This window comes from Sitophilus oryzae, unplaced genomic scaffold (genome assembly GCF_002938485.1).
Source record: "Sitophilus oryzae breed Bouriz unplaced genomic scaffold, Soryzae_2.0 scaffold_41_pilon_pilon, whole genome shotgun sequence".
In the NCBI taxonomy this organism is placed as follows: domain Eukaryota; kingdom Metazoa; phylum Arthropoda; class Insecta; order Coleoptera; family Curculionidae; genus Sitophilus; species Sitophilus oryzae.
In genome coordinates, this window is record NW_022146996.1 from 1,589,871 (window position 1) to 1,614,627 (window position 24,757).

The 24,757-nt window shown below is 35.4% G+C and overlaps 1 protein-coding gene across 1 annotated transcript in view; it reads right to left on the reverse strand.

Moving 5' to 3' along the window:
* Nucleotides 1–5,433: 5,433 nt before the first annotated feature.
* Nucleotides 5,434–24,757, reverse strand: part of LOC115885821 (calponin homology domain-containing protein DDB_G0272472-like) — a 29,751-nt gene continuing 10,427 nt past the window's right edge. Inside the window, exons 7-10 of the mRNA XM_030904846.1 lie at nt 20,996–21,117; nt 19,416–19,659; nt 5,729–5,899; nt 5,434–5,672 (exon numbers count right to left, since the gene is read on the reverse strand). Coding sequence (XP_030760706.1) covers nt 5,520–5,672; nt 5,729–5,899; nt 19,416–19,659; nt 20,996–21,117 — 690 coding nt within the window. The 3' untranslated portion in view covers nt 5,434–5,519. The remainder of the gene's footprint in view (nt 5,673–5,728; nt 5,900–19,415; nt 19,660–20,995; nt 21,118–24,757) is intronic.

The following is a 24,757-nucleotide window of genomic DNA, read 5'->3' on the forward strand; positions in this document are numbered from 1 at the left end:
GAGTAAACACCTTTGTTTATTTGTTGAGCAAAATTCCTTTAGAATATCGTATATAATGACCAAAATATGACGCAATTTTAAGAAAAAAAATGACACTTTCTGGCTTATAATAAAGTTTCAAATGCAACGTTTATATTCAAATTTGTTATGATCTACAACAGTTAAGTAGTAATTGAGACGAATTATAATTACCGGCTACTACGTTCTTGTTTTAATAGCTCAAAATTCAACAAATATAATTAAAAATTATTTTAATTGTGAGAGGCTCCCTTGTGAGACGCCTATGTACGGCGATTATGGCGCGGCGGAAACAATACCTACCTGTGAAAAGACAAATTCGGGTAATTTGAGCTTATTTTTCCACACATTTGACACTGTCGTACCATATTGAAAATTCGCAGATTCAAAAGTACGTTAAACAAAAGCAAAAACTACTGAAAAACACTGAAAAGTTCACTTCGAACTTGATTCCGACTTCAAACATACCGTAAGCTAAACGTAGTACGCTATAACGGACCAAGGGCCGTCGCGAGGGGTGGTGGGACGGACGGCTCATTTCATTCTGGAAGATTAGCAGCGACGTTGCCAATAGTTCTAGACGTTTCAGCACATTAAACAGTAAACATGTCTTTTAATAGTAACGCATATATCCTCTGGTTAATAACATATTATTACGCATGCTTCTTTAAAAATAAACAATTAATTTAATTACAAAATTGAGATTTATTGATATCCGGTGAAGGTTTTAAAGTCACCTTTTCTGCAAATCAAACTAAGTAGATAGGCGCAAATTTGAGATGTGGCAATGTCGCCTTCTCTATCTCAGTTGGTTTTTACAGTACGTAGTCAACCTCCGATTGTTTGATCGGGTTAAAATGTAAAATGTGATATTTGTTCTTCCTAAATCTATGGCAGGTACATATATTTTTATGCATTGTTTATTTCTAAAAAATCAAATACAGGGTGTCCCTTCCCGCCAAACATGTTATATCCTTAGATTAAGAATAAAAATTGTATTATGCAATCAACTAAACAGCGAACGGGAGACGGGGGTGATCACGGCAGAAAAGTTCGCTGACCTCGGCTCGAGTTCGGCGGCGTTCAAGACGTAATTAGGGTACGAACACAGTGGAGGCAGGTTTCTGCTTTCCGGCAACCAGCGCCGTCTCTGGAGACCTATTCTTGACCACATATCGCTCACATCTCGCATCTCCGAAAAAGCCATATAACAATACACGTGATGCGTAACTTTGCGTATATGCCGTGTATTGTTATATGGCTTTTTCGGAGATGCGAGCAGGGTTCGGAAGTAGTTAATTAAGAGGAAATTTACCTGATTAACTAACCTAACCTAACCTAACCATATCAAACGCCGCTCCGCCGCGCCGGCCCCGCACATAGGGGTATTTGGTCTATAAACCTGGCCAAAAGTGAAATATTTTTATTTTCATTTTTTATCTTAACTGAATACAAATCTATAAATACTAAATGTAAGCACGTTTATTAGCTTTTTTTATGTCGTAAGTTGACTATCAAATAAATAATATATTTCAATTATAAGTATGAATTATCTTGAGTGTATTCTGAAAATTTCTAAGATTATAAAATAGTGGAATTGTTTGTAGTGCTTTTTTTGCAAATTGTTTATAATAACTGTCATGATGGATACAGAGCCAGCTGGCAAGTCCTGTTTTATGCATATTTTTATTTTGAAACGTTTCCTTCTATTTTATTTCTTTATAATGTTTTATATTTAAAAAATCAGAGGCATTTTTATAAGTGTAAGACTTTTATAAGGTGTAAGACAGTTGACTATCAAATAAATAATATATTTCAGTTGTAAGTATGAATTATCTTGAGTGTATTCTGAAAATTTCTAAGATTATAAAATAGTGGAATTGTTTGTAGTGCTTTTTTTGCAAATTGTTTACAATAACTGTCATGATGGATACAGAGCCAGCTGGAAAGTCCTGTTTTATGCCATATTTTTATTTTGAAACGTTTCCTTCTATTCTATTTCTTTATAATGTTTCATATTTAAAAAATCAGAGGCATTTTTATAAGGTGTAAGACTATTCGGCAATATTCCGCATGGAAATTAGTATCCGTTCAGTGCTTAAAGTCTCCAGCTTTGGAATATGTACAAAAATCTTGCCAATATTTGCCACTGCTAAAAAAAACATTGATTTAAATAGATTCTTAAACGAAATAGTCTTTACCCTATAACACCCATCCTCGCTCAAATATCGTCTATAATATACAAATTACTTTCTTGTTCTAGCATCCTCATCCAATTGCTTGGTTTTGCACAGAATGGCCCTATTTGATCGGTGGAAAGGGTTTCAGAGTAGAGGAAAAAATGTTGTGTAGGAAAAACAAAATGGGGTTCCATATTAGCACCCCTCCTCTAATAATTAATATTACTAGCAAAAAGCAAAAAATCATAAAACATAATTTTGGCCAACTTTTAGTTCTTAATACCCTCTGTGCGCCGTCGGCGCCTGTAAAAGCAGAAATAAATAAATTTTCGTTCCGGTAAAAGCGAGAACGCCGATGAACGCTGGTTGACGGCTCCTACCTGCTTTCACTGTGAACTAGCCGATTTGATAACACGCTTTAATTTTTCAAGGTTATAAGCGCGAGGCGGCGCGGCGCGGCGCTACTATGTAACCATATACAGGGTGTCCCAGAAATACGTGCAAGTATTTTAACTTAACTGGTAGTATAGTTCAACCCCAGAAACACGCCTATGAGATTTTTTTCTAAATAATTTTTGTTTAAAAATTCGGAATTTTTTGAGAATATTTTTGGAATTTTTTTGCAATTTTTTTTAGTCTTTATTTAAAAAAATAATTTCTTGATAATATGGCAACATAGGTAGTAGATTAAATTTACAAGAAAGAAAATCCAGAAAAGATCCAGTGGTTCTCAAACAAATCTCGAAGTATTGGAAAGAATGTGTAAGGACCAAGAACTATTGACTACAATAAAACGACGGAAAGCAGCATATTTTGGTCATATTTTCGAAATAACAAATATAGTTTCCTACAGCTGATCGTTGAGGGAAAGATTGAAGGACGACGAGGCATCGGGCGTAAACGGTTTTCCTGGTTGCGGAATTTGCGCCAGTGGTTTAATATAGGAGAGGCCAGTGCAATTATCCGTTTGGCTCAAGACAGGGAGGAATTCCAATTGATGGTCGCCAACCTCCGATGAGGAGAAGGCACATGAAGAAGAAGGTTCTCAAAATTTTAGCAAAAAATATTTTTTTTTGGGAAATTTTCAAAGTAAAATAAGTCCATTATTTTGGACTTATTTGAAAAACGATAAAGAGAAAATATGTTTCTTTTATCGAGATCTACCACCCTTTAAAATATTTGCACTTATTTCTGGGATACCCTGTTTATAACAATACACGTAATGCGTATACGCAAAGTTGCGAACGATGTCAAGAATAGGTGCCCAGATTGGCGCTGACTACCAGTAAGCGGCAAACCTGCTTGCACTGTGTTCGCACACTAACGAGGACCGTCGCATCATTGCTCTGTCGACATTTATTTTTAGCGTTTAGGTCTTGAAATTAAATTTAATTATTTGAATACATTTACTGAGAATTTTATTTTATTATAGGAGATCTCAGTGACTTTTTTAAATAAAAACGTATTACAATATTTTGAATGGATGCGACATGCGACGCATAACCCGCATCAATGGCCTCTATCCGTCACACTATCCTAGAAACAGCGTATCGGCGTAACAGCGTAACTACCTTGAATCGATTTCCAGCAATTCTATTGGCTGAAAAATTCATCTGTCAGAAATTTTATCTGTCAAATTCATCTATCAAAAATTTCAGCCAATAGAATTACTGGAAATCCATTCAAGGTCGTTATGCCGTTACGCTGATACGCCGTTTCTAGGGTAGTGTGGATGCACCCTAATACGTCTTACGTCAAACATTTTCTTTTCGTAAACAAAATAAAATGTGAAACATCAGGTGGATGACACTTCTTATGGGAGAACTGGCAATGGTTGAAAACTTGACTACAAGCGATTTTCTAGGAATCTTCCTTACCGATAAATTATTGACAAGAGTGACAGATAAAACCTTGACATTCTTTCAGTATTCCAGTTCATCTCTTTTTCTTTCTAAAGTGTGCGTTGAAAGGAGACAAAAACAATTTTTGGTGACCCATAATTTGTTATTCGAACACCACTTTTCTCCTTGTCGGGTCGTTAACGTTGACTTGTCGCCATTTTATTTCTTTTGTTTACACGCTGCATCTTGCTTTGCAAATTTAATACATAAATTATTTAGGCAAATATAGGTTTTTAATAAAACTCCTCGGACTAACGTGTAAGTAAGTGTTGATAATTTTTTTTTTCATCTTAATATGCTCATTGTCGTTCTCCTGATTTTAGGTGACAGAAAAGGATCATCAAATCAAATTGAATTTTATATTTTCCTTCCTATTTATCCTTCCTAAATATCAACGAGATGAGCCATCGGAAGAAAGGGACCATAGTATAAAACAGAAAGGTGATATTTTTTCTTTCCACTTCGGATATTGAAATTATTATATACTGTAGTCGTGTTCGGCATTATGCTCTGAGAAATATAGATAAACAAAGAACAACAGATATAAAGCATCCCAGAGGAAAAGAGAGGCAATATCTGTATGTACTCTCTCCGATATTTGTGAAAGTTACAGCAAAGTATTGTTGTAAATGTCATCTTTTTGATCAATCTAAAAACTTCGAGCAAAAATATGACACTTTCAACAATACCCTGACAGATATCAGAGATGATACAGGTTTTTCCTCTCTTTTCCCCTGGAATACTTTTAATTTATTATTCTTTGTTTATCTAGATTTCTCAGAGCACTATGAACGAACTCAGCTTGTATGTTTGAAATAATCGTCCAGTTGACTTAAAAATGATGATCAAAGACATTTCCCATATAATTTTACTTTCAAAATTATGATATATCTTTTATTTCTAAGCCATCTATGACGCCATTTTTTTCAGTTTTGTTATAATTAATTTTGTCTCTTGATCTACTTGTAACATTATTCTTTTAATTTTATTAATTTATTGTGGTGAAATTAATTTCTGTTGTATATTTGATATTGATATTAAACATATTTTTTAAAAATGGTGTATTTTTTGTGTTTTTGTGTATGTCATAATTAAAAATAAATGAAGAAATAAATTTTTTTATTTTTTTAAACTTCCCGCCATGCGTGACAATTTAGTCCGTAGTTCCTACAAGCGAAATTGGGGGCGCTAGTAGCAGTAGACTTGTCAACAGTGTCAAATTTAAACGTCAATTTCACTTTCCAATATTTAGCAAGGCGCTCGCTCTTCTTCTTGTGTATGTGTTTTATGTGAAACATATTACATTTTGAAAATATAGCTGTTTTAGTACAAATGAATAATAAATTTAATAAAGGCATTCAATTTTGTACAGTTTAGACTAAATCATATATTTATGTTTTATGTATTGATTGAGACAATATTATTTACTCGAACAGCCGCATATCTTTTTTTTCGCTGTTTTAGTAATTTTCTTTGTATTTTTTAACTTTGTATTATTAGACAAGTCACCAGATTGCTTTTGGTTACTTTCATCTAAGGGATTCACTGTAATGCTCATTGCTTTCATATATTCCTAAAGAAAATAGAATTAATTATAACTTCTTGAATCATGTAACTAAATGTACTTACTTCAATAACTCTGTTAATTGGTACAATACTTCTATTTTTCTTCTGTGCCATCTCCATAACTTCCTTAGCATACTCAAAGAACTTAGTATTGTCATCTTCGAGGTTCGTTTTCGTTGTAATAAACATTTCATCGAGTTCCTTCTCCGTTTGTTGACACAATTTATTATCTTCCTGTAAACAGTAATGCGTTATATCGTGTTATATTGTAAAATATACAGGGTGCTCCATTAGTGAGTGGAAGTCCAATATAGTCGTTCTTGTCGAAGATATAAAAAAATTACAGATGTTGCATGGTATATAATGGTGCATATCGAAAAATATTTTGTTGCATACAGGGTGCCACAAAAAAGTCATGATAAAGTTTTAATTTTTTTTAAATTGCACCCCCCTCCCCCCCCCCCATTTTTGTAGATAATTGGATTCAGCATAATAGTACACTATTTTTACTTGAAGCATTATGCGGTATTCTATTCTAAATTTACATTATCCTATAAAGGGTATTTTTTATGGCGTCACCCAAATCGGAAAATTTAAAATGTAATAGGTACCTCTATTTTTTTAAATGCAATACCCTGTATATCATTTTACGTTTAGAGGCCGAAGCAAAAATAAACATTTTGGTAGTTAAGTGTTTTTTTTAAATTTCAAATTTTTAGCGGTTTTGCAGATATTTGCTGTATTATATTACATATTATGGGGGTTTCAACGGTAAAATACCATACAAAGATCATATTACGTAGCTGATAAAAATTTACTGTTGGAAGAGAAAAAAATACTCTTGGAATATCTGCGAAACGGTTGAAAATTTAGGAACACTATAAATACCTAAAAATGTTCACTTTTTAATACTGCATCTAAAAGAAAAATAATATACAAAGCGCTGCATTTAAAAAAATGAGATATAGCATTTTAAATATTGCGATGTTGGCGACATTATAAAAATTACCCTGTATAAGACAATGTCAGTTTTTACTTCGCGGGTATATTCTGAAATCTTTGGTGTTTAGGAAAATATAGTGAAGTATTAATAAAGTTAAATTTACTCTAGTTTTATCACTTTTTGAATTATAGTGTTTTTAACCAAAGTTTCATTGATTAATGCTGGAAATAAAAATAACGTAGTATGTGCAGAATTTTATGCTGAATGCAAATCTGTACAGAGTGTCCCACTAAGAATAACTCTCGGGTGTATCTCGGAAAGTATATATTAGCCGTAAGGCCTCTGCGGAAAAAAAAATAGTTATAACTAAAGAGGCCATGAGAAATTGCTGGAAATTATTTTCAAGTTTGTAGAACGGCCGCTAGAGGGCGCAACTTCTATAAAAAATTAGAAAAGTTTTTACACAATTTTGCCTAAATAACGGGTACTATAAACAATAGCTTCATAATATTCAGTAAATTTTGAATATTTCTTATTACAACCATTTTTCCCTATCTGCCAAAATAAAGTGGTGGGGGAAGGTTAGATCTGTTTTTATTTAAATATTAATATCTCCGGAGTGGATGAACGGAATCCAACAAACGAGGGCTCGTTTAAATGAGAGTTTCTTACTCTATATTATACCGCCGTATAAACAATAATAATAGGCTTTTGAATGTAGTCGCTAGGGGGCGCTGTCTTACAATTTAACAAACATTGCCCGTGTTTTCAACAAAATTAAATACGATAGTATTTGTAATTTTAGCTGATAGTAAGATAAGAGTATAAAAGTAATAAAAGCTAGCGAAAACCGTATCTTGACATCTTCTTTCAAATCGAAGATATTAGCAAAATTATAAAAAATAAGCCCTTAATTACCTTATTTTTATAACAAGGTTACAGTAGCCCTCTTGATTACGAACATTCTGACAAAATAAGATAGAAATGACTAGTTTATTCTAAAAATCGACAATATACCAGAATACCATAATACCAGATCTATTAATATCTAATAATTAAGATATTGTTACGTTTTTCGTCGGTTCCGTGTGGATAGAAAGTCACAATTTATTTAAACACAATTTATTTAACACTAATTAACAAAAACAATAACGATTAAAAGACTTAAAGAACTATTTATAACTATTTATTATCTAATTATTTATCTAACAGAAATTTATTTTGAATTAGGGTGGCGATTGTGTAACTGTACGCGTCGATCGGTTATTTATCTCTGCCCTCTCTAGGCCACAGCCGCCGGCTTTTATACCTACAGTTAAAGTTTACTACAATAGTCCATAGATCGTTAGGTGCATAGAGAAGGTTTTCGAATTTCTCGTATGTACTACTCCATTCCAGTGGGACTCGATCCTTCTCGAATCTTCGAATGAAGCATTGCGGTGTCTATGCGATGTTAAGGTCATCCGAGGGCGGGCCATATTGTTAGGTTAGGTCGAGTCCACACCGGTCCGCAACACTGCCCCCTTCTTAGGTACATGCTCGTCCCGAGATGTACACGGTGAATGAAGGTATTTGCAAAGCTGTCCCCTGGTACATTGAGAAGTCTGATAGAAATAGCAGTCTACAGTTTTCTCTCCCGATCTCAGCTTTGGGTTGTAGCAGCAAACGAGGATCTCGATTCCCGTAAATCTGAACAAGACTTCAATCATGTTCCGGATTGTACGCCAACTCAAACCATCGAGTCCACACGCCAGCTTCGGAATGGCTAATCGTGGAATGTTGTTGTTTAGCAGGGCTTCTCTCAGTTCAATCAGGGTCTTCCATAGATTGAGATAAGTCGGCTTACTTGGGGACCATTCCTTGGTGACTAGGTAGAAAATGTGCCTGGTTTGACCATGTTCATTGTCGGTTAGCCTCAAGACGCTCCCAACCTCTGGATCCTGTCGGTGTAGTTCTCCGACACGCCCAAACTTCTCATTGAACGTCGCAGCGATTCCTCTGGACATCCGCAAATCTCGGGCCACACAATGAGCGAGCGAATAATCAGGAGGCACGGAAAAGAGGTCTCGTTGATCTTCTTAGGTTACACCATAACGAGCCTTCTCACTGCTATTGTATCGGGCCATGAAATCGTCAAAGGACATCTCCAAATCAGGGGGATCAAAGCTGCAGGTTCTCACGGTCCCAGCACGATCTTCTATTTCGTCTTGGTAGGGGCTCAAACGGTTGAAATGGACTACCCTCGGTTTTCCTTTTGGCAATTTTCTGATACGGTATACGACGTCATTAATCCTATCCATGACTTCGTATGGCCCTTCCCACGAGGATTGTAGCTTCGGAGATAACCCACGACGTCTCTGCGGGTTATATAGCCACACCAACTTCCCTGCTTGGTATCCTCCATGCTCAGCTTGAATGTCGTAGTGTTCCTTCATTCGGTCACTAGTACTTTGAATATTTAGGCGGACTCGCTGATGGATGTCGTCCATTCTTTGACGTAGTGTGTGGACATAATCTTCTCCGGCGACTTCTTCTCCCGGTCGGCAACCAAATTTCAGATCACAAGGTAGGCTCACTTCCCGTCCCATAACGATACTGGCTGGAGTTTGCCCTGTAGATTCTTGGACGGATGAACAGTCTCTTTGGTGGTCAGAGACTACTTTGGCCAGATAACGGTTGATAGTTCTGTTCATGCGTTCAACCATCCCATCGGATTGTGGATGTAGAGCAGTCGTCCTGGTCTTGCGGATGTTCAGAACTTCACAGACGCCTTGGAACAGATTGGACTCAAAGTTTCTTCCCTGATCTGAATGAAGCTCCATGGGAACACCAAACCTGCAGATCCATTCTTTAACAAGGGCATCAGCAACGGTGGACGCTTCTTGATTTGGTAACGCGTAGGCCTCAACCCATTTGCTGAAGTAATCCATTACTACCACAATGTATTTGTTGCCATCGTTCGTCTCCCGGAAAGGACCAGCCACGTCGATCGCTATTCGTTCGAAGGGACTGCCAACATTGTACTGACGCATAGGGGCTTTAACACGCTTTTGTGGCCCATTGATAGCTGCGCAAATGTCACATTTCTTACACCAGGCCCTCACATCTTCTTTGCAGTTCACCCAGTAGAACCGTTCACGCAGCTTGCCAAGTGTCTTGGTAACACCCAGATGTCCACCGCTGGTTCCATTGTGAACTTCCTCCAAGACTTCTGGGACCCTCTTCTTTGGAATGACGATCTGCCTTCTCTCTTCTTGTCCCTCCGGAATCTCGATCACACGGCGAAGTAGTCGGTTATCTATTACCAAGGAATTCCACTGGGCCCAGTACGACTTTACGTTCGGCGAATATCTGCAAACTTCTTCCCACGTTGGTCTTTGGCCTGCGTTTTTCCAGTTAATTACTAAACCTAATTCTGGGTCACTGGTTTGGTCATTTGCAAGATCTTCGGGTTGCCAACTATCATTAACCACAGTTGTTCTTAGGAGTTTCACTTCTTTCTCTTCTGCTCGGGAACAATGCTTACAGTCCTTAGCGCAAGGTCTTCTGGAAAGTGCGTCGGCATTCCGATGGATTGCCCCAGCTCGATGTTCTGTGTCGTAGTCAAATTTTTATAATCGTTCAATCCATCTAGCTACCTGCTCTTCAGGATTCTTAAACTGCAACAGCCATTTCAACGCAGTATGGTCTGTTCTTAACAAGAACTTTCTTCCATAGAGATACTTGAAGAAGTGTTCCATTGCTTTAACTACTGCTAGTAATTCTCGTCTGGTTACACAGTAGTTCCTTTCCGGTTTTGACAAGGTCTTACTAAAATAGCCAATGACTTTTTCTTGACCATCCTGGATCTGAGACAGAACAGCGCCTAACGCAACATTGCTAGCGTCGGTATCCAATATAAAGTTTCCGTTAGGGTAGGGCCAATAGGGTAGCTAAGTATGGGCGGACTAGTCAGGGCCTTCTTCAATTTTCGGAATGCCTCGTCAGAATCTGAGTCCCACGAGAAACGCCTCTCGCCTTCGGTAAGTCTGGTCAATGGTTTTGCGATGGTAGCGAAACCCTGTACATAGCGGCGATAGTATGTGTATAGTCCCAAAAAGCTTCGTAATTCATGTTTGTCTTTGGGTATCGGCCACTCTTCCACTGTCTTGGTCTTCTGTGGATCTACCGCAACTCTCTGGGAGGAGACTACATGGCCCAAGTAGTGTACCTTTTCTTGACACAGATGACATTTCTTAGGGCTAAGTTTCAAGCCAGAGTTCGCTAGTCGCTTGAAAACTTCTTCCAAATTCTTCAGATGATCGTCAAAGGATTTCCCAACCACTATGATGTCATCCAGGTACACTAAACAGGTAGTCCAGGATAGTCCCTTTTACACAGACTCCATTAGTCTCTCGAAGGTAGCTGGCGCGTTGCACAATCCAAAAGGCATGACGGTAAATTGCGACAGTCCGGAGTCCACCGAGAACGCTGTCTTCTCTCTATCTTTCGGCGCCATGTCGACTTGCCAATATCCACTCTTCAGATCTAAGGTAGAGAATATATTCGATCCCGCCAGCGTGTCTAGAGTATCGTCTATCCTCGGCAGGGGATAGCTATCCTTCTTGGTAACATTATTAAGCTGCCGATAATCAACACAGAACCTGGTGGTACCGTCTTTCTTCTTTACTAGTACCACCGGCGATGTCCACGGGCTGTTAGATGGTTCGATGACACCCTCTTCTTTCATTTCTCGAAGGATTTTGTCAGCTTCTTCACGTTTGGCGAGCGGAAGTCTTCTCGGATTTTGTTTGATTGGTCGTGCATCTACGGTGTCAATTTTATGTTGTACTAAATTGGTACGACCTCTCTGTCCTGCTTCTCCTTTATCAAACACATCTTGATACTTGATTATCAGGTTTTTCAATTTTCTACTATCCTGGGAAGATAATCCCTTAACGTTTACTAACTCCTTCACCATTTTTTCAGGAATTTTTGAAGTCGAAACTTTGGAGGCTTCCACGCTTCGAATGACTGAGGAAACCGAACAACAGTACCCTAACAGGGTTCTCTTCTTCAAGGATACAGAATAATAATTCGTGTTCATTACTCTCACCGGTACAGTCTTCTTCGCTCGTAGCAGGGCTTTTCCAACAGCGACCCCTCGTCCTATTTCGCTGTCATGGTTCCTTGGCTCCAACAGAATAATACTCCCATTATTCATTTTACCTTCCAGGTAACCATCCAAAAATATCTCACAGCGCTCAGGGATCGAAACATCTTCTGCTACCACCACGCGAAGCGTCTCGGATTCGTCGGAACATTGGTTGACCGCCCGTACTCTCACTAGAGACTGAGAACTTTGTTTCGCGGCCTCAAATTCTAGGGCACGTGCTAAAGCATCCACCAAGCGCGTTGGGTGGGCTAGAAGAAGCGCTTGCCTTGTCTCGTTGTCACGTAAGCCGTCGGAGAATGCCTGTACTGCCAACCGCTCCATAACATTCTCGGGCGTAGCAGGGTACGCAAGGCGAACGAGGCGGGCTACGTCGGCTTCAAACTCCTGCAGAGACTCATTTGCCTTTTGAATGCGATTTTTTAGCTGGGAATGATAGACATGTTCCAAATGAGCTTGGCCGTACCTCATTTCTAAATGTCGTACCAATTGCTGATAATCTCCCTGTTCCGATGGTGACAGTGTCTGCAGGATATCAGTCGCATCTCCCCGCAGTGCGATAGTCAAAGCGGTAGCTTTTTCAGCGATTGTCCAGCCGTTTGCTCTCGCAGCGGCTTCAAATTGGCAAAAGTAGTTGGCCCAAGCGGTTTTTCCGTCAAACTGTGGAGGTTTCATAACTGATTTTGAGGTATACCTATTTTCGACTAGTTTCGGTCCCTCCGATGTTTCTTGACATTTTGGTGAATTTTACTTCGCTATTTCTTCTTTTAAAATTTCGATTTTTCTATTTACATATTCCTCAATCTCTGTTATTTTATCTTGTGTATCTATTATCTTCTTTTCTAATTCCCTGGAATTTTCTGTTATCTTTTCTTCTAAATTAAGTATTTTATTATTAAAGCTGGCCTGTATGTCTTTAGAATTTTCTGCGATCTTATCTTCTAAAATATTAATTAAATCCTCGGAATTTTATCTTTCAAACTGTCTTCTAAGTTAATTATCTTACTGTTCAAATTGTCGTTTAAATTTTCTTGCAAATTTTTCAATGACGAGTCAAGATCACCTTCTAACTCAAAACAAAATGTGTCAAGATCCTCACCTTCCTCGATCAGAACATCTCTTAGTCTTGCTTGTAAAATGCTTTTTTCCCATCTGTCTCACATTCTCTCTCTTCCAGTATGCATTTTAATTCCGACACTTTCAAGTCCTTCAACAATTTTTTCGAAGCCATTTTCAGTCTTTTTATTTTTCTAGTCTATCCCACACGCCACACTTGACACCAATTGTTACGTTTTTCGTCGGTTCCGTGTGGATAGAAAGTCACAATTTATTTAAACACTATTTATTTAACACTAATTAACAAAAACAATAACGATAAAAGACTTATAGAACTATTTACAAACGATTTATAACTAAGAATTTATTTTGAATTTTAGCGCGTCAACTGCACTGGTATATTTATAACTGCCCTCTCTAGGCCACAGCCGCCGGCTTTTATACCTACAGCAAAAGAAATCTAGAATAGTCCATAGATCGTTAGGTGCATAGAGAAGGTTTAGAATGTTCTCGTATGTACTAGTCCATTCCAGTGGGACTCGATTCTTCTCGAACGAATGAATCATTACGGTGTCTATTCTTTAATGCGATGTTAAGGTCATCTGAGGGCGGGACATATAGTTAGGTTAGGTCGAGTCCACACGGGTCCGCAACAATATTATTCGTACATGACACACAAAAACCGAATTGTAAACTATTGCCAAATACATAAAATTATGATATCAAAAAACTCTTTAGCAGTTTTTTTAATTAATTTGTAATCTTGTGACACCCTCTATAATTTATTTTAAAAAAATATATTTTATTTTGAAAATATGATAAATAAAGATAGATAATAAATAAGATAGATATTTTAATTTTAATTTTAACACTCGGTAATTGTAAATTCATATATAGTAAGTATCTGAGACAATTTTTTAAACTCAGCGCCTTTTGATGGAGTTGTTTTGTTTTATACTATCCGATTGAAATGAATCTTTTGGGCATTCACCTGTTAAGCTTGAACTCCTGTGACTGTGGCTACCTGTGTTGGTAACTATTGGTAACTCAAAAGATCTACATCATTCAATATATCGATATTTGAAAAAAAAGTGAAAGTTTGATATCTGCAGAACAAAGGCACGAAGGATTTTAACAAATAATATACGTACAGTAGAAAAGTACATACCTTTGGCAATCTTCAACATAATTTGGCTTACTAATAAAATGTATAAGCACTTGTAAATATTTTGTTTTCGTATGATCTCTGCCTTGCTGAGCAGAAAAGGACCAAATTTGGTTGATAAAAATGTATCGAAATACAAAGAATATTCATGCATTTTTGTACCAATTGGAATGTCTACTATTTATTCTTATCAGTATACATTTTTTGGCTTATTTCTAACCAAACGCTTTTGTCCCGCTAAATTTATCTTCCAACGCACTCGTCCGTCAAATGCAAAAATAACTCACTGTCTAAAATCTTTAGCGCCAACTTCAACTCGGTCAGTAGATGATGTAAAAAAACTGACAGTGCAGGAAGATAGGAATCGAACTATCCTTATCTCTATAGTATCCTTGGTTTAAACTATCCCTCTAAAAGCAACTCTTTTCCAAAGCCTACCATGAATTCACTGAGGTGTCGTTTCTTGTCCACAGTCATTGATATCTTAATTATTAGATATTAATACTCCTAGTATTATGGTATTCTGGTTCATTGTCAATTTTTTGAATAAAATAATATTTTTATCCTATTTTTTATTAGAATGGTCATAATCAAGAGGGCTAGTGATACCGTATTAGAAAAATAAGGTAATTAAGGGCTTATATTTTCGTATTTATTATAATTTTGCTAATAACTTTGGTTAGAGAAAAGATCTCAAGATTTTCGCTGACTTGTTAAGCTTTTATTACTCTTTAGTGTCAGCTAAAATTACATATACTATCGTGTTTAATTTTTTTGAAAAAATGCGTAATAATTGTTAAATTGTAAGACAGCGCTCACTAGCGTCTACGTTCAAAAGATTATTTTTATTGTTTATGTGGTATAATATAAAGTAAGAAACGTTCTTTTAAACGAGCTCCCGTTTGTTGGATTCCGATCATCCAGTCCGGAATTATTAACATTTAAATAAAAATAGATCTAACCTTCCCCCACCACTTTATTTTAGCAGATAGGGGAAAATGGTTCTAACAAAAAAGATTCAAAAGTTACTGAAAATTATGAAACTATTATTTATGGTACATCGTATCTAGGCAAAATTTCTTAAAAATTCCATTTTGTTATTTTCCGTAGCAGTTACGCCTTCTAGCGGCCGTCCTACAAACTTGAAAATAATTTCCAGCAATTTCTCATGTCCTCTTTAGTTATAAATATTTTTTTCCGCAAGCTCTACGACAAATACATTCCGAGATACAGCCGAGAGCTATTCTTAGTGGGACACCCTGTACAGAAAAATCGGGGGTCTTATTAAAAAAAAAACGTAAAACTATCATAACTTCTTTTTGGCACACCCTGTATACAACAAAATATGCCTCTTTATAAACCACTAGCGTGTACCAGCGACTTCGTTCGCGTCGAATTAATCATTTGTAATGGTGATAAAGCAAAGCAAGAATTTCCATTACCATACAAACTGGATAAAATTTTCTCACATTTATGTCAGCATGAGAAAAAACAGTATTGCGATATTATTATATAACTTGGTAATATTTGAGGGGTAGTTTCATCTCGTTGGAATTTGACTTTCGAAAAATCCGTTTGCCAAAATGCTTTTTACGTCAAGCAGTTTAAGCAGAATCGTGGTTAAGAAACTACCCAACTTTTTGGAACACCCTGTATGATTTTTTAAAAAATTTCAAAATATGTAAAAAACCAAATAAATTATGCTTGTCCAAGCGTTTTCCCGAAAGACTAACCGTTTTTTAAATAACAAATATTGTAATATTTCAGGGGCGTTTTCCCCCTCTTGGAATTTGAGATTCGAGAAACCCCTCCGTATCGAACCTCTACTCCCCACAGTCAATCCGTTTGTCAAAAATCAGCTTTAAATGTCAAGCAGTTTAAGCAGAATCGTGATTACACAATGGTCATATTTTATGAAACACCCTGTATAAATTTATAAAAAATCTTAAAATTTGTAAAACAACAAAATAAAATATACGTGTTTAAGAGTTTTTCCGAAAAACTCACCGGTTTTTACATAAAAAATATTTTAATATTTGAGGGATAGTTTCACCCCCTTAGAATTCGAGTTTCGAAAAATCCCTTCTTATCGAACCTGTACTCCTTAAAGTCAATCTGTTTTCCAAAAATCAGCTTTTTATGTCAAGCGCTTTAAGCAGGATCGTGATTAATCAATGACCAAATTTTTCGAAACACCCTGTATACATTTTTAAAAAATCTTAAAATATGTAAAAAAACAAAATAAAATATACGTGTTTAAGCGTTTTTCGGAAACTTGGCCGTTTTTTAAATAAAAAATAGACAGTTAAAGCACGGCCAAAAACGTAGACGTAAACGTATCGTTTGACATGTACGCTTGCGCAGTGAGAAATTCACTTGCGTTTACGGATACGCGGTACGTATCTTTACGTGCCTTTACGTACCTACGTCCAAAACGCAAACGTATCGAGCCGAAGGAGTTTCGATTTTCACCCGAATGATGCTGAACGTACAAATTCACAAACAACTCGTTTCCACAACTGGCTAGTAATTAAGTTATTTCATAAATTTTGGTGCTAGTGTAACTGAATGGTAACAGAACTGGACCTATTTTATTACAATAAATTAGTATGAAAATATTAAGCATCATAATAAACTCATTTTGGAATCTATTTAATTAAATGCTAGTTCTTAGCCAAAATCCATATGAGGATTCTAAAAGATGGAATCTAATAATCATAAAACTGTGTTTGTTTTCCAATATATTTTATTACTTAGAGCATTTTAAGTTGTAAGGACTACTTTCTGTAATAAAATAATTTCCATTTATGATTTTCTTCATTTTTCGATATTACATATATAAATCTAATGTAAAATCAGTGGAATAATAGATATCCATCAGTTTTAAAATTAAATAAATTGTTTCACAAAATAATTTAGAATTACAAATGTACCATTTGCGTTACGTACGTCAAAATACTTGCTTTAACTCTTGTTTACACGACAACGCAACGGTAGACGTAGCGTAAGGTTTCTGCGTTACGTGTCGAGAGATACGTATACGTATTGTGCCTTGCTTTAACTGTCTAATATTGTAATATTTGAGGGGGGTGGTTTCACCCTCTTGGAACTGGAATTTCGAAAACAACCTCTACACCCTAGAATCAACCTGTATGCCAAAATTGAGCTTCTTACGTTGAGTGGTTTGAGCAGGATCGTGATTAATCAGTATGTCAGTCACTTAAGGATTTTATATATTAGCCTTATATTTTATATTAGTATATGTAGATGTAACATTTATATAAAAAACTTTCATATCTTCGACAACGGCGACGATATTGGACTTCCTCGCACTAATGTGCCTCCTTGTATGTAAACTCTGGCAAAAAAAAATAACGATTTCGACCAGACAGAATTTGAAAAAATACTTATAACTTTCTTAATACTATACTACCGTTAACTGTAGTCACAACTGCCACTGTTATTTTCTCGTTGGACAGACTATATACCGAGACCGTATGATCGAAAAAAATGGCGTCAAAGACATGTCAAAAATGCGAATGCTAATATTCGTTACATCTCCAAATCCCCAAACTCGTATTCGCTGGTGCTGTTCGTCGATGCGGTTCGTTAGTTCGTTTGGAAAATTGTCTGTTGTGTTCGTGATATTTCCGCATCAGCGAATAGTAAGTATGGGGGTGAAATCCAAAGTACACATTTAACCAAGTCGACCTAGGTACTCAAAGTTCTAAAATAATTCGGCTGATGTCTTGTCGCCAACAGGAATCGAACTTTGAGTTGTACCCAAGTTGTACCTATATAATAGATATGTACAGGGTGTCTTATTTTCGTGTGTTTTATGGGTTGTCTGATTTACGAGTAGATTTACAAAGATGCGGTTTTCACATTACTGTGCTACTTTTTATGAAACTAAAGATGTCACACACAGATTTGTCCTATTCCTTTTAGCTCCTGAAATACAGGGCGATTTTTTAAGTTGTTGCATTTTTGGACCCCCTTTCTATCTTGGTTATTAGTACATTAGTTTTTGTTAGAATCAGTCATTTTTGAAATATGACTCAAATTTGCAATTTTTTAAATGGGACACCCTGTGTTTCTTTTATTATATTTGACTTTTAATTAATTTTATAAAAATATAATATACTCTATATTTATATTAATAAATAAGGTTAAAAATGCATTATTTACCTTTTTAACACAAATCGACTTAACTTAAATAAGTCTTATTATTTTATATATAATTTAAGTGAACCAGATAATCGTGATATCGTTGATTGAAGAAATAAGATGTGCAACCTTATGGGTGATTTCGTGGCACACGATCTGTCCGAGACGTAGCTGCCGTTAGCGTCAGGCTGTCCGAGATTTAGATTAGTTCTGCGCCGCTGCGCGCTGAACGCAGCGCTGAGTCGTTTACAGCAAAGTTTACAGCGCAGCGAATAAAGAATACTCTACCGTAGTTCTGCTTTCAGTCGACAGAGTGGGTGGTTGTCGGAGACAGTGTTGCCAGAACTGCGGATTAATCCGTAGATTTACGGATTTTCGGTACAGTACGTTAATTAATAAAACAATTTAATATGATATTATATGATTAAACAAAGATCGGCGTCAGAGTTGGCTTGGAAATGAAGATCGCTGTTATTTCATATGTAAAATATTATGGTCAGTGTCAATAATTGTTATTTCCAAGTCAACTAAACGACTTTTTTCGATCATACGAAATATTCAGTACCTATAAAATAATTTTTATTTTTGTTGTTTATTCTATATTTAACACGACTACATTTTCAATACATAAACGTGGTAACAACGATTTTTTTATTCAAAGATATTTTCGTCAAACGTACCTATTACAGATATTACACATTTTAATACGGCATCACTGTCGCTTTCAGTTCCACACCGTCTTTGATATTCCTTCGTTGGCCGCAGAATGATTGGTGTCTCCACCGTAAAGCACATCGTGCAGGGGAAATATAATATATAATAAATAAACCTTGTCACGAATTTGCTCATTAGGTTGCGTATCTTCCCAATTCTTTGAATTAACGGTGATATATTAATAAATTACACAGAAAATGAACTTGTGCTGCTTTTAGATATCAGCTGTCAATCGGAATTATTGATATTTTTTATTTCACATACCAGAAACTAGCGTAGAATAGCCAGTAACCAAAATTTGACGTCGAATAAATTATTCGATTATTTTGATTGTCTAATTTAAAAAGGCCGCCTATGTTAAAAAGTTAAATAATGTATTTTGTTCAAAATGTGCAGAACGTTTAAGTTGTTTGTAGGTAAGTAAAAACTAATGATTAGTGATACATACGAGTCGAAACGTCCGGTAATTTGCCATTGTCTATCAATATCATTCATACTTCTTCTCTATCTTTCAAACGTACAAAAACTTTATTTGGTATATACTTTGCCTTACTATTTGTTCTAATAACGTTTGACGATATCGAATTATCTCTGCCCAAAGTTCTCTTTTTCTCTTTTCTTCGTATATCTTATGATATTCTTGAGCTTTGTATCTATTTAACGTTTCCCATTTTTGTATTTCAAGATCCTTACGCCTCTTTTCTGCTTCTCGTTGAAGTACTTCCTGACGGTTTTCTAATCGTTCTCGTTTCATTTTCTCTTGAAACTCTAATTTATCTTTAATTTTCTGTAACTCTCTACGGTTTAAACATTTAAGATTATATTTCTACTATGATATGAATGATATATGATATTGTATAGAACACAAATATCATAAATGAAAGATGAAAGATAAAAAAGTTGCTTTTTAAAAATAAAATTTGATGATTATTTTTGAAGTATTTTCAACTTTATATCAGAACGTGTAGTCTTTGTCAGAACCACATTTGCAGAACAGAAATAAATAATGAATCTTTGGGCACTGATGATTTTTTTTATAAATTCATATTATCGTCTATTGTGTAGAATGGGTTAGGTTAGGTTACACTCTACAAAAAAAAATCAGTTGATTGTAGTATGATAAAAATATATGATATAGTTGGTAAAAATATGATAGAAAATACCGAGGGTGTCTCACTTGGGTAAAAAATGTACAGGGTGTACCATTTTGATTTAATTTATACGGTATCTCAGTTATTCATGAAGAGAGAAAGGTACGATTTGCACAAACCTGTCCCACTTTTTTGCCAAACAGAAGATTCCGTAAACAACATTTTCATAGCCCTCTTTGTTTTTGAGCTACTTTTAGCTACTTTTGAAAATTTTGCAATTTTAGACACCCCCTGTATCTCTGTTATTGTTAAAGGTATAGAGAAGGTAAAAACTGTATATTGTAGAACTTTTTACGTAGAATGCATCTGTTATTCTACGAAAATAATATTTTTAAAGATATGAACTATTATGTTATCTTTAAATGGAAAACCCTATCTATTTATAAATTATATCATCTGGCTTGCCATCAGATTCCCAAAGATATATATCACTTTATACTTATAAAAAATATTAAAATATCGTATTTATTAGTAGGCCATGATTGATGATAAAAGAAACTAAAGAATTATAAAGTATAGTGATATCTGTCTTTTATTTTATTTTGGGAGCCACTAATAAATTCTTTATACATTAGGAAAACTTAACTCTCTACCGCTATTTGTAAATCTTGGAAACTATCGTATCGAAACTTTTAGATATTTCTTTAGTTAATTTACGTGAAATATACTTTCAGCAAGATGGAGCTCCTCCTCACAATTTTGAAAATATTAGAATTTTGTTTAATTAAAATTATTTCTCAAATCAATGAATTGGAACCAATGCAATGGACCCATATGATGGCTTTCCTGATTCCCGGATAAAAAAATACGGGTCTTAGCTTAACCGCCCGGACTGAACACATATTTAAAAAAAAAACTGGCGTAGAATTTTGAACACTGCCCGACGCACTCTTGTAGGACCCTGGATATATCCGAAAAAATCATATTTATATCCCAATTAGAACTTTTAATAAATCTGTTGTGTGAAAGATCCTGTACATACATCGCATCCTTCTCCGCTATTGCCTTTTGGAGAATTTCGTTTTCGACAGCTTCTCTATTCTCCCTCTCAGCCATTACCAAAGCAGCGATTTTCTGGCGTCGTTCTACCTCACTATCTCGTAACTAAAATTATATATTTTAGTGTTAGAACATTAATAATTTATTAATTCAATATATAAAAATCAAACTGGCTAAATTACCGCCGGCGATATAGACGAAGTAAAGACCGCCGTTAGAAGGTTTTATATATTTTTCGTCATACTATATTGTTATATTATTATAACATAAGCAAAATCAGAATGGAAAAGATGCATATAACGTCCGCCGGACGTTATCATAACGGCCGGCGGCCGTTAAGTTTCTAAGGTAATCGTAACGTCTGTCACCTGCAACAATGACTATTTATTGTCAGTTGGACTTTTCAAAAATTGGGAAAATAGACCATAGCGAGATGTCGCGAGAAATTCCGTTGGAAATACAGGAGGAAGCGGCTGCGGCTACTCAAAATTTACTTCCGACTATAACCAGAGAGAGATATCAGCAGGAATATGACAATTTTTGAAGTGGCGGCAGGATAGAAGTATAAACAGCGTAAATGAAGCGGTATTGCTGGCTTATGCTAAAAGAATGTCTGAAATGTATTCTCCTACATCACTGTGGACAAAGATATCCATGCTGAAGCTTGCGTTGAGAGTATATGAAAACATCGACATATCAAGGTAAAAGCCATTATATTCTTCGATATTTAATCATACTCATCTAAATTATATTTGTTCATAGATTTGGTAAACTGTTCATGTTTCTGAGGCGCAAAACGAAGGTTATTCACCAAAAAGCCAAAGTTCTGTCGGAGAATGACATAAATAATTTTCTACTGGATGCCGATGATTACACCTGGTTACTCGAAAAAATTGTATTGGTGCTTGGTATTCTTGGAGCTTGTAGGCGCAGCGAGCTTTGGTCACTCACAGTTGATGATTTCGAAGATTCGGAGAAAAATATTCTTGTCTCATTAAGAAATACTAAAAATAAGAAAGATAGGAAATTTCTTATTCCAAAACGGGCCTTCCGTTTGATGCCTATGGTTTATACAAAAATACATCAACCTGCGTCCTCGTAACTTTGACAATCCAAAATTTTTCATTGGTTACAAGAAAGGCAAGTGTGTTAAGCAAATCGTCGGTATACATACCATCGGGAGCGTACCGCAGAAAATTGCAAAATTTTTGAACTTGGAGAATCCAGAACGTTATACAGGGCATTCATTTCGTAGATCATCAGCAACCATGCTCGCCGAAAATGGTGGTGATTTACTATCGCTAAAGGAGCTAGGAGGATGGGAGTCTTCAACAGTGGCAGAAACTTACATAGAAAAATCAGTTTCCAAAAGAATGAAAATAACAAATCAACTTTTTCATGATAGCTCCAAAAATAATGTGTCTTTAGTGGATACAAATATTTGCCATTCTTCAGTAGCATCATCTTCTTCTATAAAATCTGTAAATCCCTGGGAAGGATTACAGATTTCTAAGAACAACAAGTGCACTTTTAATTTCCATGTTCATTATCATGAAAAATGAATTTTAGTATAAGACATTATGTATTTTTTATCCTTACTTGTGTTATTGTTCAATAAAATTTGTTATTAAATAGTAGTGTTTATTGCTCTAAAAAATCTGCAGTATGACGAAAAATCTAGAACGCAACACGGCCGATAACAAATAACGGCCTTGGCTGCTTATGATCCTCGGCTATCGCCTCGGATATTTTTATCGTTATTTGTTGTTTATCGGCCTTATTACGTTAATAATTATAATATGAATATCGCCGAACAACGAAATAATTTTTTCAGTACGGCGGTTGTTGGTAAATACACAAAGTCGCTGACCATGTATGGGAACATGGGAACGGTCGATTATTAGGTAAAAAATACAAGGTACGGCAAAAAGTTAAATACAAAAGTTATAGGATTTTTAAATGTCTATTAGCTAGTAGTAAATAAATCTAATAAATAATTCTGGTAACTAAAAAGAAACAAATATTTAATACTTTATTATCAGAATATAAACGAAAATAAAATAAAAAAGTCTTTGACCTGACCCGGATTCGAACTTTGAATCATCGGTTCGTGGTCGGAAACTCTACGCACTGCGCTATGGAGACATGCTCGATTAATATTCAATACTAGAATTTAAAGGACTAATAAAAATATAGGATCTTCTTTCAATGCGCAGTAGAGATCGCAACGTTTACCAGCAGCCAGACGGGCCGCATGCTGTTCTAGAGAGCATAGTTAAAGATATATAAAAGAGCCAGACGTCTTAAAATACTTGTTTTTCCGACGTTGCTAGCTCTCGTCCTATTATGTGTTATTACGTTTCCCAACGTAATAACACAAGTATTGTCAGTATAAAACTACATAGAGTAATCGCAAAACAATTTCCGATGCAGGTGATTAACTTTGAGTGACGAGCAATTACGACAGCGCTGCCAGATTGTGATGGATTTATGAGATGAGTCTTATTGTAAAATTGGGAAACAAATATACTTACTATCATTTTTTAAGGTTTTTTCGTTTTATTTTTAATTTAATAACTAATATTTTAGTAATTAAATTGATTTATGTGTTTTATAGCTTATTTTACTTAATGCACAAACTAATAATCACAAAATTAAGTAAAGACTAACGTCGAAATAAATTTGAAAGTGGTATAATGTGCTTACCACTGCACTTTCTTCTCTGACTGCAGTCAAGGATAAAAAGGACCTTTAATATCACGTTCTCGTTCAAAATAGTTTATCAGGAAAGCTACAAGATCTTTGCTTCGACTGTTTAAATGCTTTGGCATATTTTCAACACACTGTTTCAAGAAATGCAATACAAAAACTCAAAAATTTTATTCATAAAAGAACTGTTTGAGCTTAAAAGTAAAATTAAAAAAAAAACTATGAAAATAGGCAAACTACGAGAATTACTCACACAGATTCAACAGCAACACGATATTATACAAAATAATGACTGACATTAGGATAATAGTCAAATAATAAACGACAACGTTGCTGAACCCGGCGCAATGTGACCAACATAGCGATAATAAAATTTGGTTTAAACTAATTTTTACAGGTTTAATCTAAATAATAAAATACCTGTAACAATCATTTGCTCTATAACGTAAAATGAAGAGCTCCTCGGTATCTTAAATTATACAAAAAATTTAAACATTTTTGGCAAAATTTAATTTAGTCAGGTTTATAGGCTTTAGTGTCAATTTTGATATGATTGATGACGTGCATTGGAAAATGTTTTGCGATTACCGGTATACAAAAATTTATGACGTGTTAGATGCAGAATTAGCAAGCAATGAACACTAAACTTTTTTATCACCTAGTCAAAATGCAAAAATAAAGGTTATGTTATCATTTCACAATGAGTTCATCAAAATGGAGAGATTTAAAACAGTAATGTTTGGCGGTCAAGGGGTCTTAAGTTCTTCGCTTACCACGTTTGACTGCTTTGGTTTCACCTAGCCTCCCTGTTTGATTAAGTAAGGGGCATTCGAATGCTTTGAATATATACAAAAAAATTATTTTGATTTTAAAATTGAATATTTTATAATTTTTGACAATTAAAATGCCAACTACAGCTCAGTTCAAGTCAAAAAATGAAAATGCAAAGATATTAAGTTGTGTTATTATCTTGGCGGTATTTGATGTTTATAATACAGTATGGCCGCAGTCTGCCAGGTTAAGTGCATACAGCAAC